The sequence below is a fragment of the Physeter macrocephalus genome, chromosome 14 (genome assembly GCF_002837175.3).
Source record: "Physeter macrocephalus isolate SW-GA chromosome 14, ASM283717v5, whole genome shotgun sequence".
Classification (NCBI taxonomy): Eukaryota; Metazoa; Chordata; class Mammalia; order Artiodactyla; family Physeteridae; genus Physeter; species Physeter macrocephalus.
Window position 1 is genome coordinate 57,553,342 of NC_041227.1, and position 22,027 is coordinate 57,575,368.

The window sequence follows — 22,027 nt, forward strand, 5'->3', positions numbered from 1 at the left end:
TTGGTAAATTTACAGAGTTGGGCAACCATCACTACAATCTGATTTTACATTTCATCACACCAAAAAGAAATCTTTGACCATTTTACAGTTAATCCCTATTCCCATCTCCAACACTGGAAAACCACTAATCTATTTTCTGCCTCTACAGATTTGTTTTTTCTGGAAATTTCATATAAATGGAATCATACAACATGTGTTCTTTGACATCTGGCTTCTTTCACTTAGCATAATGTTTTTTGGTTTTGTTTGTGTTATATCAGTATTTCTTTCCTTTTTTTGGTGGCTGAATAATATTCCATAGGGATATACCACATTTTGTTAATCCATTCACTAATTAATGGACATTTAAGTTGTTTATAGTTTTGAGCTATTATGCATAATGCTGCTATAAACGTTTGTTTACAAATCTTTGTGTGGATTTTATGGTTTCATTTCTCTTGGGTAGATAACAAGGAGTGGAATTGCTGGATCGTGGTGAAATTATATTTAACACTTTAAGGAAATACCAAATGAAATGGTTTTCCAAAGTAGCTGTATCATTTTACATTCTCACCAGCACTGTGTGAAGGTTCCTGTTTCTCCATCCACATCCTTGCCAACATTTTTTATTGTCTGTGTTTTTTACTGTAGCCATTCTAGTGTCAAGTGGTATCTCATTGTGGTTTTAATTGCATTTTCCCTAGTGACTGATGATACTGAGCATCTTTTCATGTGTTTATCAGGCATTTGTATATCTTTTGTGAAATGCTTATTCAAATATTTTGCCCATTTTTAAATAGGAATTTTTTTTGTCTTTTATTTTGAATGTTAAATCCTTTATATTCTGGATGCAGTCAGTTCCTTACCAGACAGATGTGATTTGCAAAATGCCACAGAATATTTTTTTTTAATGAAGGTTCAGTAGTTTTTTTTTTGAATAAATGTTTCTCCATTTGGTATATGCCTTTTATCGATTTCTGGAGTTTTGAAAAGGTTGTTTTTGGCAATTTTGTCTTGTTTTATCATTGCCGTTAGAGACAGGGTTTGCTGAGCTCTTTTCTCTGCCATTCTAGAAGTCCCACCTACAGTTTCATTTTGAACATGTAAATTCCCAGATGATAAATTGCTAGGTCAAAGAGTTAGTGCATTTGTAATTTTAATAGATGTTGACAAATTTTTATCCGTAAAGGTTGTACCATTTTATATTCCTCTAATTTACGAGGTAAGGCCCAGTCTTGCCAATCTGTGTTATTAAACTTTCAGACTTTTGCAAATCTAAATGAAATCGGTTTCTCGTGGTAGTTTTAACATTTCTTTCTTCGTGAGGAGGGTTGGGCATCTTGTCATATTTTAAAAGAACATGCCTTTTCTCTGAGCTTTATTCATATCCTTTGCTCATTTAAAAATCTCGATTATCGATCTTTTCCTTTTCTGTTTGTAGGAGCTTATTTCTGTGTATTGTAAGTTGCAAATACAGACTTCCTGTTAAGTCACTTTTCATCTTGTTTATGGTTTTCTTGGCATGTAGAAGTTTATATGAATATACATATAAATACATATGCATATATAATTATATAATTTATCCATCTTTTTTTTAATGGCTTCAGGAGTTGGAGTGATGGAAAGGTTTTCCCCACTCCAAGGCTATGGAGGACTTCCCATATTTTCTTCTATAACCTTTTTCGTCTCTTATTTTAACCTTTAAATCTCTGATTCATGAGCCATTTATCCTGCTGAACTATGTTAGGTTTGGTTCTAACTTTTTTTTCCCCAAAATGGCTACTCAGTTATCCCAGTACCTTTCTTCAAAAAGTCCATGTTTTTAACTCTAATTTGCAATTCCAACTTTATTATATACTAAATTTCTATGCATATATGTATCTAATTTTTAGACATTCTCTTCTGTATCATTTGTCTTCCTGTCTCTCACTTCGTATGCTAATATCATACTGTTTTAATCATTGAGGCGTTGTAATATATTTTAATATATGCTAGGTCTAGTAGCACTCTCTCCTCTTTTTCATTGGTTTCCCAGACAACTTCTGCTTGTTTTGTTTTGGTTTTTTCTTTTCCATAAGGGCTTTAGAATTAACTTGTCAAGGTTCCCCACCCCACTTCCAAAGGAAAAATAATCTTTTTTGTATTTTTATTTCAATCATTTAAATTTTATAAGTTGAATTAGGCAGAACAGACATCTTTATGATGCTGAGTCTTCCTATCCAATAATATAATACACTCTAGTTCTTCAAGTCTTCTCTGGAGTTCTTCAGTCATGTTTTAACATTTTCCTTATAAAGATTTTATACATTCCCAGTTACATTTATTTCTAGATATTTTATCTTTTTGTTGCTATTGTTAATGGGTTGTTTTCTTCTACTACATCTTCTATAAACGGTTATTTGTGTAAAAGATCATAAGTGAGTGAAGCAATGGGCTGTATATAAGAGCTACTTTAATAGAGATAAATGTGAGGCCCTGACCTTGGATCAAAACAAACAAAAAATCAGTTCAACAGGAAGACGATGAGGAGCATTGTGATTGGAGAAACCATTATAACAGTAGCTACTTGTGTGCTTACGTTTAATCTTTGTCATAATCCCATGAGTTGGGTACTGTGACCCCAATTTATAAATGAAGAATTAAGCTTTATTGAGGTTATACACTTTACTGAAGGTCATATAGCTTCTTAGTGATAGTGCTGAATTTTGTCTCCATATTTGTCTAACTCCAAAACCTTAACTCTTAACTGATATCCTGTACTATACCATTTCCTGTGGAAGAGGATTTTATTCAAAGTTTATACATATGAACTCACACCAAATTAATAAAAGCCTTGCCAGTGAGTGACATAGTCTTCCTACATTTCTCAACAGTTCATGTATACCGTCATTGGAGGACTGGATATAGTTCTGGGTCTCATAATTAAGAAAATGTAGATAAACTGTCTTTTAACTAATTCAGGCTAGTATGACCAGAATTGTGAAAAGTGAAACCATGATTTAAAATAAAATTGTCAAATGATTTAATAAGCTCACAGAAGACTGAGAATCAACTATGATTTTTTTTAGTATTTCCAGTATTGAAAAATTAACTGGACTTAGTCTTCATGATCCCAGGTGTAGACTCTGGGATTAAGGAGTACATGTTGCCTAGAGTAAATATTCCAGTTACTATTGTTGTGTAGCACATCACCCCAAAACTTAGTGGCTGAAACCCACAACAATTACTTATTATCTTCTCTGACCTCTGTGGATCAGGGATTTGAGGAGGTTCAGCTGGGCAGTTCTGGCTTGGTCTCTGTTTTGGTTGCAGTCAGACAGTGGCTGAAACTGCAACAGCAAAGGAAGGTGGCTGAAGTAGCTGGTGATTGGCTGGGCATCTCTGTCTGTCTCTTCACTTCAGCTTAGTCATGGGCTAGTTTTGGTTTCCTCACCATATAGCAGCCTCAGGGCAGTCAGATGGCTTACGTGGCATCTCAGCAGCTCCAAAGATGAATATTCCAAGAGACCTAGGCAGACCTATTATGACCTAATCTTGTAAGTCATATAACATCCCTTACCCTGTAGCACAGACTAGCACAAATTCAAGCAGAGGCAGCTTAGTCCCCACTTTTTGATGAGAAAGAAGAATGCCAAAGTCACATTGTAAGAAGAATATGTAGGGTTGAAGATAGTGTCATGTCTTCTTTTTGAAACTACAACCCACTGCAGTGATGGTTTCTTTTCAGTGTGGGGAAGGGCATTGTGGTAGAATTCTCTAAGATGAAAAGGACTGCCTGTGGAGGAATGAGACATTTTCATCATTGGGTATGTTCAGAAGGCGGCGAGGTGTGCACAGGGTATGGTGGTTCTGATATCTGAAGTGATTTTCGTCCTCTTATACAACACCGGAGTGTTGTAGAAATGCTTCTGGGAACGTTTAAGCTTAATTAGTTTGAGCATAATAATAAGTGCTTTTTGAAATTTATGAATACCACACATTGTAAGGATAATGTGGATACTGTGCATTAAGATGTATATTATATCACTTTGTGAAAAGTTTGGAAGTTAAGAATATCTTTTCCAAAAAACTGAAATCAATAACCTAACTTGCCACCTTAACAAGACTAGAAAAGAAGTACAAACTAAACCCAAGGCAAGCAGAAGGATGGAAATAATAAAGATTAGAGCAGAACTAAATAATAAAGAAAATAGAGACCATCAATGAAACCAAAAGTAGGTTTTTTGAATAGATCAAAAAAAGGGGACAAAGCTTTAGTTAGACTACGAAAAAAAGAGAGAAGATTCAAATTACCAAAATCAGGAATGAAAGTGGGGACATTACTACAAATGTTACAGAAATAAAAAGAATTATAAGGGGATACCATGAACAGTTGCATGTTAACAAATTAGACAACCCAGATGAAATGGACCAATTTCTAGAAAGATGCAAACTACCAAAACTGACTCAAGAAGAATCAGAAAATCTGAAATAGACCTATAGCAAAGAAATTGAATGAGTAATCATACAACTTCCCAAAAAGAAAAGCCCAGAACCAGATGGCTCCACCAATTTAAAGAAGAATTAACTCCAATTCTTTGTAAACGCCTCCAAAAAATAGAAGACAGGGAAACATTTAACTCATTCTTTGAGGCCAGTATTACACTGATACCAAAACCAGTTAAAGACAGCACATGAGAAGAAAATTAGACTATATCCCTTGTAAATATAATGTAAAAATCTTCAACAAAACACTAGCAACCCAAACGCAGCAGCTTATAAAAAGGATTATATACCATGGCCAAGTGGGATTTATCACAAGAATGCAAAATTGATTTAACATCTAAAAATCAATTAATGTAATACACTATATAGCAGAATAAAGAGGGGGGAAACCCACAATTATCTCAATGAATACAGAAAAAACATTTGACAAAATCCAACACCCTTTTGTGATAAAAACACCCAAAACATTAGGAATAAAAGAGAACTTTCCCAGCCTGATAAAGGGCATCTGTGAAACACCTACAGCTAGCATCATACTAATGGTGAAAGACTGAAAGCTTTCCTACTTGGATTAGAAACAAGAAAGGATATCCACTCTTGCCACTTCTATTCAACATTGTACAGAGTGTCTAGCCAGAGAAATAATGCAAGAAAAGAAATAAAAGTCATCCAGATTAGAAAGGAAGTAAAACTATTTAAATGAAATGTCTAGAATAGGCAAATACATAGAGACAAGAAAGTAGGTTAGTGGTACCAAGGGCTGCGGGGGGGGGGTAGTCACTTCCTGGCTGGGAAGTGACTATTAATGGGGGTGGGATTTCTTTTAGATATGATGAAATGTTCTGGAATTAGATAGTGAGGGTTGCATACCTTGTGACTGTACTAAAAATTACTGAATTGTACACATTAAAATGGTGAATTTTATAGTATGTGAATTATATCTCAATTAACAACAACAACAAAAAACACTTATCCACAACTGTTTCACAGCTGATTGAAATTGCTGTTTTATGATGTATGCCAAAGTGCGTTTAATGGAGAGAAGAATTCACAAGTATTTTGAAAGGACTGTGATACACTGAAAATAGATTATTTCGTATTTAACTAATGGCATTAGAAACTTACGTATAATTGTACTATCTGCTAGAGTACTGTTATAAAACTCTGAATATTAACATTTATTTGGTATGTACTCTGAACTGTTGTCTCAGAGTACAATATTAACACATTTTGCATGAAGTTAGCCAGTAATGAAATAATATCTATGAAGTAATTTGTATTAACAGACTCCAGAAAACTTAAAAAGATCAAGTTTCCAATTTGAAGTGCCCTTGGCATCAACATCAATTTTAAAATGTTTCGGGGTGGAACCTGTCTTATCCATCCTAAACTTGTTCGGCTTGCGGGATTACCAGCCTTCTCCAACCCCTTTGTCCCAGGACACACTGAATGGGTGTGATGAGGAGGTGACACTGAAGTCTGGTGATGCATTTCTGCTCTCACTAACTAAGTTATGTGCTAACCAAAAGTCAGCTGTGTTTATTCCTAAATATGTTTATTCCGGTAGTAGTAGTAATCATAATTACGCAGTTTAACTAAATATTATGTAAACTGATGAACTATGAATGCAAAAATGTTAAGTGTCTGGGACCACAAAGCCATGTTACTTAATACTATTGAATTGGGTGTGGGCGAGAAACTAAATAAATTGGGTTCAGAATTGTAAAAATATAGACACACGCTGTGCTCAAAATCCTTTAAATTTTTGTTCTACTTTAAAGAAATGGAAACTAGGAGTCATAGTTAGTGGTGGTTTATGCCAGAGAGCTGACACATCTGCAGAGAGATGGCCTTGACCCTGTGTTGGAATACTGGCAAACACATGGACATTTCTGCATTCTAACTTAAAAGAAAATGTCTTAAGATTTATGTGTATCAGTTGTAATGACTCCTCTATTAACTGAGTTTTTCAGTTTACCAACTTACTATCTGGCGTGGTTGCCTCAGACAAGAGGGTTTCTCTTCTGATTAATTAGGAACCAAAGAACTAGATTATAAGTTAGGGGGACTCGTACAGAGGAGGACTCATGGTCCCAGCTCTGCTACTTTACTAGTCAAGATAGCTTGGACAAGTAAATTAAACTTCATCTTTCTTCATGTATTTTACAATACTTTGTTTAATATCTTTGTCTAAATTTAAATTCAAATTTACTGATTTCTAATATCAAGAAGTGTAAAGAGCTAGAAAACAGCAAGAAGAGACTGCCCTCCTTTTAGTGGCCCTTTCTCTTCCCCTTTCTTTCTCTGTTTTTCTCTTTCCTTCTTCCCTTCCTCCTTTTCCCTTCTACCTCCTCTCCTTGCCTTAGAGAACTCAGAAATAGGAGTACAGTATATTTTTTATCTGTTAAGTAAAACATTTGTTTAATCTGTTTATAAATATTTACTTCTTAGCATTTAGATCAAAGGCTAATTTATGGTTCAACAAAACTAGAGTTTGTTTTTAACCCAGTATTTGATAAATATGGAAAACATCTCAGCTTACTTAAAATTAATCCTCCAATCAATTCTTATTCTCTGAGAATCACTCATTTTGAATAAACTTGGAAAATGCAATTGTTCAAGCTAAAAAGACTTGGGTTTTTGGGTGTTTTACTTGGGGAACAAATAAAAGTTTCTAGTTCTTTGTGTCTTTTTAGATAGTAATTTAAAAGCCACATGTGTTTTAAACTTTTGCTAATTCAAATTTTTATTTATAGATGGATTACAATGAATATTTCAGAAACATTCTTTACGTAAATGTTAGTTACAATACTTCAGAATGTCTCACTGTGGAGAGTGTTAGGTATGCATTTTGCTCCATGTTAACATTCGTTTGAAACATGTCTGCAGTAAGCAAGTTAAAAAAAAAAAATCATCATATTGGCATATTTAGAGCTATAACAGCCACTTCAAGCACAGAAGAGCAGTTATATAACTTCTTCTATGTAGTGTATTGTCAGTGTTCTGTATATTTATAGTACATTTCGGCTATGTATTTAATGGCTACACATAAAAATCCAACCGCTACAAATAAAAACCCTGCTTAGAAGTTGTTTATTTGAAAGAATTATAACCTGATGTCAAAAACGTGTCCTGTTTATGTGCAGTACATCTACAATTTTAGATTTCCTATTCTTCCAATCTGGAGTTTAATTCCAGCTACACCTTGAGTGTTTGCTCGGGGGGAACAGTAAGAGGAGAGTGTTTTCTTCACCTGCCCCGAAGCAGATGTGTGCTGCTAGCTCCTGTTCAGCACTGATACGTCGTAACTGCCTGATGGACAGGGTCTTTACACGGAGGTGTAACTGAGCTGGCTGTGGGCCCCCAGTGCGTGTGTGAAGAGTCGCCCCCAGGGAACCTTCCACAGCTGCCTCTCCCCTCCGCACCGCTTGCTCCCACCCCAGTAACATCTGTCCCTCCCAGTCATTTGCTCCAACTCATTTGAGCTTTGGCACATAAATGTATTATTTTAGAAGGACTACGGGCTCTGAAGTTGGAATCCTGGCTTTCACGCTAATCTCTCACTTTTGTTTAACCTTTCCTAGCCTTGGTTTTCTCATCTGTAAAATGAGAGTAATACCTGCCCACAGGGAGGTCATTAGGGCAAAGGTAAGGAAAGCATGGAGTAAACAGTGCCCAACTGAGTACATAGAAATGTAGTAAATATTCTTCCCTCTTTTTCTTTTCATTTGTCATTTCCATTTTTCTGAATTAGGAAGCCAGATCCCTGAGAGGTTAAGTGATTTGCTTCAAACCAAATAGCTGTCCCGTCAGCCACAGCCTTTCTCAGAGCTCCCCCTGAGGGCCTGCAGTCTCTCTCAGTGAACACTCATCTTCCCCACTGCTCATCCCTGCCGGCCTGCCAGCTTTTCCAGCCGCCCAAGTCAGCCACCTTCAATTCTTTATTCTCCTTTACCTTTCAACTGAGCCAGTCATTAAGCCTTGAAATGCTGCCTTTGAATTTATTCCCCTTTCTGCATTTCCACTATCTTAACGTAGTCTGTCAGCTTTTCAGCATGAGTTTTAAAAATGGGCTTGGCCAAAAAGTTCGTTCGGTTTCTTTTTCCGTTAAGATGGCTCTAGTAGCGCTTAGTTGTCTTTAACTTCATTTGAAACAATTTTGTTAGATTGTATGTGACAGCTGTCATATCAGCGTGCATTTAAAAACAACTTATCGGGGCTTCCCTGGTGGCGCAGTGGTTGAGAGTCCGCCTGCCGATGCAGGGAACGCGGGTTCGTGCCCCGGTCCGGGAGGATCCCACGTGCCACGGAGTGGCTGGGCCCGTGAGCCATGGCCGCTGAGCCTGCGCGTCCGGAGCCTGTGCTCTGCAGCGGGAGAGGCCACAGCAGTGAGGGGCCCGCGTACCGCAAAAAAAAAAAAAAAACAACAACAAAAAAACTTACCAAATTGGTTTTTGTTAGCCATTTTAATAATAAAGATGGAAGAAAAACAACGGTTTCGGCATATTATGTTTTATTATTTCAAGAAGGGTAAAAATGCAGCTGAAACGCAAAGAAAAGATTTGTGCAGTGTATGGAGAAGGTACTGTGACTGATCGAACGTGTCAAAAGTGGTTTGCGAAGTTTTGTGCTGGAGATTTCTCGCTGGACAATACTCCATGGTCGAGTAGACCAGTTGAATTTGATAGCGATCAAACTGAGTCATTAATTGAGAACAATCAATGTTATACCACATGGGAGATAGCCGACATACTGAAAATACTCAAATCAAGCGTTGAAAATCATTTGCACCAGCTTGGTTATGTGAATCGCTTTGATGTTTGGGTTCCACATAAGTTAAGTGAAAAAAACCTTTACTGTATTTCGGCATGCAATTAATTCTCTGCTGAAACGTAATGAAAACGTTCCGTTTTTAAAACAAATTGTGACGGGTGATGAAAAGTGGATACTGTACAACAGTTTGGAACGGAAGAGATCGTGGGGCAAGCGAAATGAACCACCACCAACCACACCAAAGGCTGGTCTTCATCCAAAGAAGCTGATGTTGTGTATAGTGGGGTTGGAAGGGAGCCCTCTATTATGAGCTCCTTCCGGAAAACCAAACGATTAATTCCAACAAGTACTGCTCCCACTTAGACCAACTGAAAGCAGCACTCGACAAAAAGCGTCTGGAATTAGTCAACAGAAAACGCATAATCTTCCATCAGGATAATGTGAGACCGCATGTTTCTTTGATGGAGGCAAAAACTGTTACAGCTTGGCTGGGAAGTTATGATTCATCCGCCGTATTCACCAGACACTGCACCTTCGGACTTCCATTTATTTCGGTCTTTACAAAATTCTCTTAATGGAAAAAATTGCAATTCCCTGGAAGACTGTATTTGCTCAAAAAGATAAAAAGTTTTGGGAAGATGGATTTACGAAGTTGAAAAATGGCCGAAGGTAGTGGAACAGAACAGTGAGTACGTTGTGCAATAAAGTTCTTGGTGAAAGTGAAAAATGTGTCTTTTATTTTTACTTAAAAACCAAAGGAACTTTTTAGCCAACCCAATAACATCTTGGACTAATCAGTAACCATATTTTATTTATTAATTTTTTTTATTGAGGTATAGTTGATTTACAATATTAGTTTCAGGTGTACAACATTCAAAATATTTATAGATTGTACTCCATTTATAGTTATTATAAAAATATTGGCTGTATTCCCTATGCTGTACAATATATCCTTCTAATTTATTTTATACAGAGTAGTTTGTACCTTTTAATCCCCTACCCCTATCTTGTCCCTCCCCCTCTTCCTTCTCCCCGCTTGTAACCTGTATCTGTGAGTCTATTTCAGTTTTATTGTATTCACTTGTTTGTTTTATTTTTTAGATTCCACATATAAGTGATAACATACCATATTTGTCTTTCTCTGTCTGACTTATTTCACTCAGCATAATATCCTCCAGGTCCATCCATGTTATTGCAGATGGCATTATTTCATTCTTTTTTGTGGCTGAGTAGTATTCCATTGTGTATATATACTGCATCTTTATCCATTTGTCTGTTGGTGGACCCTAAGTTTGCTTCCGTACCGTGGCTATTGTAAATAGTGCCTCTGTGAACATTGCCACTATGAAATAGTGCCGCATGTATCTTTTCAAATAAGTGTTTTTGTTTTCTTCAGATATATACCCAGGAGTGGGATTGCTGGATCATATGGTAGCTCTGTTTTTAGTTTTTTGAGGAACCTCCATACTGTTTTTCCATAGTGGCTGCACCAATTTACATTCCCACCAACAGTGTAGGAGGGTTCCCTTTTCTCCATATCCTTGCCAACACTGGTTATTCAGCATGAGATTTTTATTAGTAACATACCTCTGCCAGAATGATCTTTCTAAAATACAAATCTGATCATATCACTGTTTCTTAACATTTCTTCACAATTGTGCTTTAACTCACTGCACCAGCCTTGTCTTCTGCTTCTCCATGTTATGCTCTTTCTACACTGGCCCCATCAGACTTTTTGCTATTGGAAGATAGCTGTTCATGCCACTGTACTTTTACTAATGAGAAAAACTTCTATGTCTCCAAAGTCCTTTTCATCCTGGGAGACTTTCCTAACTTACCCAAATACAATTAGACATTTAATTCTTTTGGTTTCCACAGCACTTTGTACCTACTTATATTCTGTTGTTTTCACACGTGCTATAATAATTTGGTTCTGACCTCTCTTCTCACTCATTGGGCAAATGATTTATCCTCTCTATAAAGTAAGGGGGTTCCACTAGGTCAATGATTCTCAGCACTGGCTACACATTAGAATCACTCTTTTCAAGTAACTGTTATCAAAATCTATGGAGAGACTCTCCTTTACCCGTGCCCATTAGGAATTTTTTTTTTTAAGTTCTTCAAATGATTATCATATTGTGAGGAGGGTTGAGAAGCACCTACTAGGCATAGATTCTAAGATACCTTTCAGCTAAAATGTTCTGTTATTCTATGAACTTTCATAGTCTTTGAAAATATAAGTGCATTCAAGTAATCAAAACAGGAATTAAATTAGAAAAAATAGGGGAACAAAAATACTTTTCATAATAATAATAGTTAATGAAAACAGTACATAGTAAAATAATATTTGTGTAGAAACATGTGCTTTTAGAACTCTGATTTTCTGGTTCCATCCTAATTGTTAAGAGTGAATATGGACAAATTGGATGAAGTGTTCCTTTTTGTGATTGTTTTTTTTTCCCCAGTTATAAAACTGGGAGGAGAATGTTACTTATACAAAAATGTAAACAGTCTTGATCCTGAATTCTTGATACCATTAAGAAATTTTATTTAGAACACAATACAGAAACAGCTGTATAATATTTAGAAAATATCTTTGCATATACAGTTGACAGGAGTTTTGTTCTTATACTCATAAATAAATTTTGAGCTCTAACATTATATGTTTAATAAATTGCCACCAGGAGCTTTGAAGGGAGAATTGATAGCATAAAATAATCAATTAAGGTTGATATCACTAATTTACCCAACCCAATGACAAAAAATTCTGTTTCTCAAAAGTGCGTTTGATGTAAAATTTTCAATTTGTTTTATCATGGGACTTAATAGTAAATACTCTTCTAATGCAGAAATTACTTTTTGTGTGTGGTCAGCTTTGTCTTTGAACTTCTTGATCCAAGTTTTATCTGTTTGAATGTAAATAAATTTTTGCAGGCTGTTAGCCAGGTGTTTCCCTAATATTTGTAATTCAGGGGAGCTTTAAGAGCAGGGACAACAGTTTTGCTGTTGCTAAAACATTTTTTGTTGAGTGTATTTGGATATTCTACCTGTCTGCATTTGGCTGATTATATATTAAACTTCTTAAGTTTGATATTGATATTCTTTGAACTCCTTTATTTTTTAGCATTTCTTTTATATAGCAATGATTATATACTACTTTACTTATTAATATTTCACACGAATTAGTCATTACGAGCAGTAAGGTACAGTGGAAAGAGATTTGGCTTTGGACTTCACTTGGTTCAAAACAAACGTTAGCACTGATTTGGGAACTACCTTAGCCCAGCATCTTTTTAAATATAAGATCATTATTGGTGTTATCTTGACTCCATTGAGAAAAAAAGATACGTGTGAATCAATAGATGGACAAATGAAAGTGTGATGCCTCTTGTTTTTTCCTGTGTTATTTTCTCTGTCTCTGGTGTAGTATCTGACAATGAAGTGTTTTGTTTTTTGAGAGCAGAAGCCATATCCCAGGTTGATCTTATACTAGTGTTGTGCTGTGCTTTGACCTAGCGTTGGATAAATGTTGGATTAGTTTCATTTTGGAATGAAGTTATATTATTAGGACGTGTCAGATATTAACTCCATAGTCATTCATTCTGTCAGTTCTAGACTAATTAATATTTTATCACAGTTTGTATTATTAAAGCTGAATGATTGCTTTACTTTCATAACTAGATTATGACCCAATGAAAGAATTCATTCTAATGCCATTTCTTTAACATCTCAATTAGAGACTGTTGGACAGAAAGTGTTTCTTTATGTTTGATGTTGAATTTCAATTTCAAAACAAAATTATCAAGCATTTAAGTAGATATTAGATGACAGCTTGCAAATTTGGTAGTAGAATTTCAGAATAGAAAGAGTCTGTACTCTGTTAAAAATGTTCATGAATATTAAGTTAAAAATTTTGAACACTTTTTCTTTTGCTACATTTTGTAAAGATTTTCTTAGCTTATAATGTTCTTAATTTGGAGGGATGTGTGGGAGTTTGAGGTGAGCATAATGTCAAGGAATAATAGGTTGAAAAAAATTCTTCAATATGAAGTGCAGATAATAGTGCATGAAAATATTTTAAAATTGTATGCCTAAAGGATCATCCAAATCATTAGCGCTAATGTTCAGAGTTTGTACATCTTGCCATTAAAAGGGCATTATGGTACTTGTATCTTAGAATTAATTTGCTATTAACAGATTTTATTTTATATGAATAAATAATTTGAAATGAAAATTCATAATTTTGAAAAAATCTAGGAGTCATATTTTAATATTTCATAGCAAAATAAGTCATTTTACATGCAAATTCACCTACCTAACACATCCTTTTGAGGTCTACTTTGGTTGATGTTAATGTAGTCATTCCAGCCTTGCTGGGCATCTTGTTGTGTGACCTGTCTTTTTCTATCTGTTTACTTCCATCCTATTTATGTCTTCATATTTGAAGCATGTCACTTATAGACATACATTTTTAGACTTTGAAAAATCCATTCTGTCAGTCTTTCTTTTAATCGTAATGTTTAGTCCATTTACATTTAATATCATTATTGGTAAGGTTGGATTTAGGTCTACTATTTTACTATTTGCTTTTGTTTGTCCCATCTCTTTTTTGTTTCTCTGTTCCTTCTTTTTAAGTTGAATGAGTATTTTTAGAATTCCTTTTTAATACCCCTATTGTTCTGTTATTTTTGCTTTAGTAAAAGGAGTTGGGAACCTGTCCTGCATGTGCATAGTTTAGGGGTCAGCCAGAGACTTGGGCAGAGTTTATACACAGAATTTAGAGTCTCCTCTTCTGTGGTTCTCTCCTTTCCGGGAACTATATAAAGAGTCAATAGGGCTTCCCTGGTGGCGCAGTGGTTGGGAGCCCGCCTGCCGATGCAGGGGACACGGGTTCGTGCCCCGGTCTGGGAAGATCCCGCATGCCGCGGAGCGGCTGGGCCCGTGAGCCATGGCCGCTGGGCCTGCGCGTCCAGAGCCTGTGCTCCGCAAAGGGAGAGGCCGCAACAGTGAGAGGCCCGCGTACCGCAAAAAAAAAAAAAAAAGAGTCAGTAAATAGATCCACATGTACATGGTCAACTGGCTTGCAACAGAGGTGCAAAGGCAATTTAGGGGAGAAAAGATAACCTTTTCAACAAATGGTGCTGGAACAATCGGATATCTTTATGCAAAAAAACAGAAAACGTTTGATTCGTATCTCGCAGCAGATACAAAAATTAACTCAAAGTGGATCATAGACTTAATTGTAAAACATTAAACTATAAAATATCTTAAAAAAAACCATAGGAGATCATCTCTGTGACCTTGGGTTAATCAAAGATTTCTTAGCTACAATACTAAAAGCATGATCCATAAAAGAAAAAATTGGACTTCCTCAAATTAAAAACATCTGCTCTTTACAAAACACTATTAAGAACACAAAAAGGTAAGCCATAGACTGGGAGAAAATCCAGGCATACCTCAAAGATAATTGCAGGTTTGGTTCCAGACCACTGCAGTAAAGCAAATTTCACAATAAAGCAAGTCACACAAATTTTGGGGTTTCCCAGGACATATAAAGGTGATGTTTACACCGTACTGTAGTCCATTACGTGTGCAATAGCATTATGCCTAAAAAACAATTTATGTATCTTAATTAAAAATACTGCTAAAAAATGCTAACCATCATCTGAGTCTTCAGTGAGTTGTAATCTTTTTGCTGGTGGAGGGTCTTGCCTCAGTGTTCATGGCTGCTGACTGATCAGGATGGGGGGGCTGTGGCAATTTCTTAAAATAAGACAACAATGAAGTTTGCTGCATCAAATGACTCTTCCTTTCATGAACAATTTATAGCACGCATTGCTGTTTGATAACATTTTACTCAGGAAAACTTTCAAAATTGGATTCAGTCCTCTCAAATCCTGCCACTGCTTTACCAACTAAGTTTATGTAAATAAAGTAAATTTTTTGTTGTCATTTCAACAATTTTCACAACATCGTCACCAGGATTAAATTCCATCTCAAGAAACCATTCAAAAGAAGCAACTCCTTTATCATGAGATTGCAGCAATTCAGTCACATCTTCAGGCTCCACTTCCAATTCTAGTTCTCTTGCTCTTTGCACCACATCTGCAGTTACTTCTTCTGCTGAAGTCTTGAACCCCTCAAAGTCATCTATGAGTGTTGGAATCAACTTCTTCCACATTCCTTTTAATGTTGATACTTTGACTTCTCATGAATTGCAAATGTTCTTAATGGCATCTAGAATGGTGAATCCTTTCCAGGAGGTTTTCGATTTACTTTTTGTCCAGATCCATTGAAAGAATCACTATGTATGGCAGCTATAGACTTACAAAATGTTGTTTCTTAAATAGTGAGCCTCGAAAGTTGAAATTACTTCTTGATCCATGGGCTGCAGAATGGATGTTGTGTTAGCAGGCATGAAAACAACATGAATCTTATTGTAAATCTCCATGAGAGCTCTGAGGTGACCCAGGTTACCCTGTCAATGAGCAGTAATATTTTGAAAGGAATCTTTTTCTGAGCAGTAGGTCTCAACAGTGGGCTTAAAATATTCAATAAACCGTGTTATAAATAGATTACTATCATCTAGCCCTTTTTGTTCCATTTATAGGGCACAGGCAGGGTAGATTTAGCATCATTCTTAAGGGCCCTAAGATTTTCAGAGTAGTGAATGAGCACTGGCTTCAACTTAAAGTCACCAGCTGCATTAGTCCCTAACAAGAGAGTCAGCCTGTCCTTTGAAGCTGTGAAGCTAGGAGTTTGACTTATTCTCTCTTGCTATGAAAGTCTCTAGCTATGAAAGTATCCTCCCAATATAAGGCTGTTTTGTCTACACTGAAAATCTGTTATTCATTGTAGCCACTTTCATTAATTATCTTAGCTAGATCTTCTGGATAACATGCTACAGCTTCTACATCAGCACTTGCTGCTTCACCTTGCACTTTTATGTTGTGGAGATGGCTTCTTTCCATAAATCTCATGAACCAACCTCTGCTAGCATCAAACTTTTCTTCTGCAGCTTCCTTACCTCTCGTACCCCTCATAGAATTGAAGAGAGTTAGGGCCTTGCTCTGGCTTAGTCTTTGGCTTAAAGAAATGTTGTGACTGGTTTGATCTTCTATCCAGACCACTAAAACTTTTTCCATATCAGCAATAAGGCTGTTTTGCTTTCTTATCATTCATGTGCTCACTGGAGTAGCGTTTTTAATTTCCTTCAAGAGCTTTTCCTTTGCTTTCACAACTAAGCTAACTTTGGCTAAGAGGCCTCACTTTTCAGCCTGTGTCGGCTTCAGGCCTTCCTCACTAAGCTTGATCATATCTAGCTTTTGATTTAAAGTGAGTGACGTGTGACTCTTCCTTTCACTTGTAGGGTTAGGAGCCATTGTAGGGTTATTAATTGGCCTAATTTCTATATTGTTCTGTCCTAGGGAATAGGGAGGCCCAAGGAGAAGGAGGAGACCGGCAATGGCCGGTTGGTGGAGCAGTCAGAACATACAACATTTATCAATGAAGTTGCTTTTCTTATATGGGCGTGGTTTATGGCACCCCCAAACAGTTACAACAGTAACATCAGAGATCACTGATCATAGATCACCATAACAAATTTAATAATGATGAAAAAGTTTGAAATGTTTCAAGAATTATGCAGAGCCAAGAAATGAGCATATGCTATTGGAAAAATGGTGCCAATAGCCTTGAACAATGCAGGGTTGCCACAAACCTTCAATTTTTAAAAAATGCAGTATCTGCAAAGTGCAATAAAGTGAAGCACAATAAAACAAGGTATGCCTATGTTTACGAATCACATATCTGATAAAGAACTTTTGTCCAGAATATGTAAGGAACTCTCGAAACAATAATAAGAATATAAACCACTTATTTAAAAAAATCAAAATATTTGATCATATATTAACCGAAGAAGATATACAAATGGCAAATAAGCACATTAAAACATGCTCAACATCGTTAGGGAAATGCAAATTAAAACCACGAGATATTGGGACTTCCCTGGTGGTGCAGTGGTTGGGAATCTGCCTGCCAGTGCAGGGGACACAGGTTCGAGCCCTGGTCCGGGAAGATCCCACATGCTGCAGAGCAGCTAAGACCATGTGCCACAACTACCGAGCCTGCATGCCATAACTACTGAAGCCTGCACGCCTAGAGCCCATGCTCCGCAACAAAGAGAAGCCACTGCGATGAGAGGCCAGCGCACCGCAACGAGGAGTAGCCCCCGCTCGCCGCAACTAGAGAAAGCCTGTGCACAGCAACGAGGACCCAATGCAGCCCAAAATAAATAAATACATACATACATACATAAAACCATGAGATATCACTACACACCCATTAAAATAACTAAAATTTAAAAAATTGACCATAATCAAGTGTTGGCAAGGATGTAGAACAAGTAGAATTCTCATTCACTGCTGGTAGGAAAGCACAAGGGCACAGCCATTTTAGAGGATAGTTTGTTAGTTTCTTTAAAATTTATGCATGCAGCTGCCAAACAATCCAACCACTTCACTCCTAGGTATTTACCCAAGAGAAGTGGAAGCATATATACATATAAATACTCATACAAGAATGTTCATAGCATCTTTATTTGTAATAGTCAAAAGTTGAAAACAACTCAAACGTCCATCAATAGGTGAATGGATAAACACACTGTGATGTGGGATGCTGCTAAGCAGGTAGCCTATCAGATGCTTTGCCGTCGCATAATACGGACCACCATCCTTTTAGCTTTCAGCTTTCCATAACAGTTTTCTTATTGCCCACTGCTCATCCCCACATAAGCCAGTGTCACATATTTAGGGTTTTTATTGTGTCTTTGGTACTTCTGTTACCAATTTCTATATCAGTCAGAATGGGCCAGGTTATGCTGTGATAGTAAACAACCCCAAATTTCAGTGGCTTAAAATAAAGTTTTGTCTCTTTGTTGTGAACTGTATGTCCATTGTGGGTTGGCTGAAAGTTTTGTTCTCTGTTCTCACTCTGAGACCGAGGCTGGCAGAGCATTCATTATCTGAAATATTGCTGGTTGCTGGGAATGTTGACTTCATTTAAAGTTGTTTGATTTGTAGGAGTTGAGATAGATTTTTCAAACCAGACTGCTTTTTTATTTTCATCAGCATTAGTTGACTTTTGTCTCATTTTAGGATGCATTAAAATCTTTAAGTAATGACACCGATAACTATAACTTTCTTTGATCCATAGTATAAAAAATTATACAAAATACCTTTCAACTTTTATTTATCTAGTAAGCACTTTTTTAGATAGGAGGTATATTCCTGTGTGTTAGACAAGGAAGCTGAATGCAGAGAGGGTAAACAAATGGCAGTTGCCACATAGCAGTGAAACTGAACTAGAACCCAGGGTTCCCATTTTAATACTTTCATGCAGATCAGAGAAAAATTAAAGTACCATCTATTTACACACTCTTTATTTTGACAGTCTCTTCAACAGGCCACATTTAAGAGGCGTCTCGTACCCTCTGCTGCCGGTGGCTGGGACACAATGGATCACACAGGGGCACTGGACACCGAGGATGAGTTGGGACCTTTAGCCCATCTCGCTCCAAGTCCTCAAAGTGAAGCCGTTGCCCACGAATTCCAGGAACTCTCCTTGCAGTCCAGTCAGCACCTGCCCCCTCTGAACGAAAGGAAGAATGGTGAGTTCAGTGTGTGTGGTGGGAGCTTACCTCTTTGTGAGCTAAACGTATCCCTCTTTGGTAGTAATTTTTTGGTCCGTTCCATTGGGCAGCCTGTCACGAAGGAGAGAACCTCAGGGGGTGCTGGCTGGTTTTGAGGAACAGGCAGAGTTTCACTTTCTATCCAATTCTTTCATTATTTCCCCATAAGTATCTCTGGAAGCAAAGTTATCTTTGGAAATAAGCTTTAGGTTCAACCATTTTTAGCACAAGCAGAAGATTTCACGCTAGCATGGTACTGGAAAGCAGCTTCCTATGTTGACGCAGGGAAAATAGATGGTGGATTTGACTAGATTCTCCTGCCATGTTCCCCATCTCCAATGTGTTGCACCTTAATTTCAGAATTGGCAAAATTTGAGCTATCTTAATGATCACTAAGAAAGCAAGAATTTCTTGTTTGAGTATTTTTTGTATTAATGAGTATAGGATATGGCCATATTCTCAGTCTTCGGCTGGCTCATACTTGTATACAAAATGAATATCTTCTGTTCATTTGTTATCTATTTAGGAAATTCTCCTGATTAATCAGAAGCATCCCAGAGTCTCCAGAAAACACAGTACTGTCAGTTTTTAACAAAAATGAGTAGAGATAGATGATATACGTCTATTTTTAATACTTAAAACATAAAAACTAACAAAGTATTAAAATTTACAAACACACCAAGCATACATATTACAGGGAAAGAATTAAGAATTTCAACTGGATTTGCCATGCTTTCCACAGTTCTGATGAGTCTTACAATCCCAAATGTGTTTTTTAAATTTCAGTTTTAGAAGACAGAAGAAATAAAACTTTCCCTGTAGAGCACTTCCTTACGTATCTTGTTACTTATCTTCTGGGTTCTAAGTGTTTCCTGATCCTTTTCAAATAATGGCCTTATCTTATTCAGGAAAATGGATGGAAGACTTACGCTGCTATTCTCAGTTCTTCAGTGCATGTCTTTGGGGTGTACTTGTTCTCCCTTCCAACAAGATATCTCATACTTGTGTCTGATGCTTGTTGGGCACAACCCTGGTCCAGTGCGATTGGTATAAAGCAACATCTTGCTCGGAGCTGTCAAAACCTTCAGGAGGCTGTGGTTGGCTGGTGATGGCTTTAGAACCTTCCATCAGTTAGGAGCCTAGCTTTATCTTAGGCAGTGGCTGAGAGAGTATAACCACATTAACTGAAACATGACTAAACTGGTCAGATTTACACAGTATACTTGGACCAGTATAATATTCAAATTATTTCCCTCAAAAAAAAAAAAAGACCAAAATAAGAGTTGAACTGGTATAAAATTGCAGTAATATACAGTTGCTCAAGAAAATGGTCATATGCAGAGAAGGGACATGTAAGGGGAAAGCTTATGCTTTGTGGGGATTGTACTTGATATAGCTTGCCACATTCTCTTGCAAGAATGTTCTTTTGAATATGTATGCCTGAACATAAGGTAAGCCCAAATATGAGGTAGTCTTCCCCTTATAAACTTTTAGAGGGAGGTAGATGAATGGTAAAAATTAGAATTTATTAATTTAGTTACGTGTATGTAATTAAAACCACATATTACGAAGCAGTGCAATAAAAGGATTGCTTTATCCACACCCATATTTCATAAAATTATCTTGCCCAAACTCTGCCTGTGTATCTGTGTGGTGTTTTTATCATCAGTAGAAAACCTCTGCATCATCCATCTAGCACTAAAATCCAGGGCGTATCTTCATTTCTGTCTCTCTTGTCTGAGTTACAGCAGTTTTTAGATGCATGCACGATCTGACACTGAAGATTTTATGTCTAAACCACAAGTACCATTCACAAAACAGTGGGGCTGTTTTGGGTTTTTTCTGTGTCTTACAGTGTGGTAGTCATCATCGCTCATGTTTGATTTGTGATTGGTCGTAACATTTTATGAGGCTGTAATTTCTGTTATAGAATTTAATCACCTTTTTTTTTTTGAATAGGTAATACATTTATCGGGCTTGAAATGTAGGCGGTACAAATGGGTACACAGTGAAAAGTAGGTCACCCTCCCAGTCTTGTCCCTCAGCTACCCAGTTACTTCTCCAGAATTAACTACTCTTACTTGTGTCCTTTCTGAGAGAACAGTATTTGACTACTTTTTTAGTTTAAGGTTTTTTTTGAATTTTATTTAATTTATTTTTTTTATACAGCAGGTTCTTATTATCCATTTTATATATATTAGTGTATATATGTCAATCCCACTCTCCCAATTCATCCCACCACCACCGTCCCCCCTCCACTTCCCCCCTTGGTGTCCATACGTTTGTTCTCTACACCTGTGCCTTATCACACCACCACCACCCGACACTTTCCCGCCTTGGTATCCATACATTTGTTCTCTACATCTGTGTCTCTATTTCTGACCTGCAAACCAGTTCATCTGTACCATTTTTCTAGGTTCCATATATATGCATTAATATATGATATTTATTTTTCTCTTTCTGACTTGCTTCACTCTGTATGACAATCTCTAGATCCATCCACGTCTCTACAAATGACCCAATTTTGTTCCTTTTTATGGTTGAGTAATATTCCATTGTATATATGTACCACATCTTCTTCATCCATTTATCTGTCGATGGGCATTTAGGTTGCTTCCATGACCTGGTTATTGTAAATAGTCCTGCAATGAACGTTGGGGTGCATGTGTCTTTTTGAATTATGGTTTTCTCTGGGTATATGCCCAGTAGTAGGATTGCTGGGTCATATGGTAATTCTGTTTTTAGTGTTTTAAGGAAATTCTATACTGTTAACCTTATGGGAGTTCCCTTTTATGTTATTTGTCGTTTTTCCCTTGTTGCTTTCAATAATTTTTGTTTGTCTTTAATTTTTGTCAATTTGATTACTATGTGTCTCAGTGTGTTTCTCCTTGGGTTTATCCTGCCTGGGACTCTCTGCACTTCCTGGACTTGGGTGGCTATTTCCTTTCCCATGTTAGGGAAATTTTCGACTCTAATCTCTTCAAATATTTTCTTGGGTCCTCTGGAATGTTGCCTATCTCCACTTCATTTAGTTGTTTTTCTCGGGTTTTATCTTGTTCCTTCATCTGGTGCAAAGTCCTCTGCCTTTTCATTTTGTCTGTC

The 22,027-nt window shown here is 36.8% G+C and overlaps 1 protein-coding gene across 11 annotated transcripts in view; it reads left to right on the forward strand.

The window, feature by feature from the left end:
- The window catches only part of MRTFB (myocardin related transcription factor B), a 201,477-nt gene that overhangs the window by 57,633 nt on the left and 121,817 nt on the right, over positions 1-22,027 (forward strand). For all 11 annotated transcript variants that reach the window (XR_003683183.2, XR_003683181.2, XR_003683182.2 and 8 more), the window contains exon 2: positions 18,688-18,904. Coding sequence is in view for 5 of the 11 variants with exons in the window: in XM_055090870.1 (XP_054946845.1) it covers positions 18,751-18,904 (154 nt within the window). In the remaining 6 variants the exon portion in view is untranslated. The remainder of the gene's footprint in view (positions 1-18,687; positions 18,905-22,027) is intronic.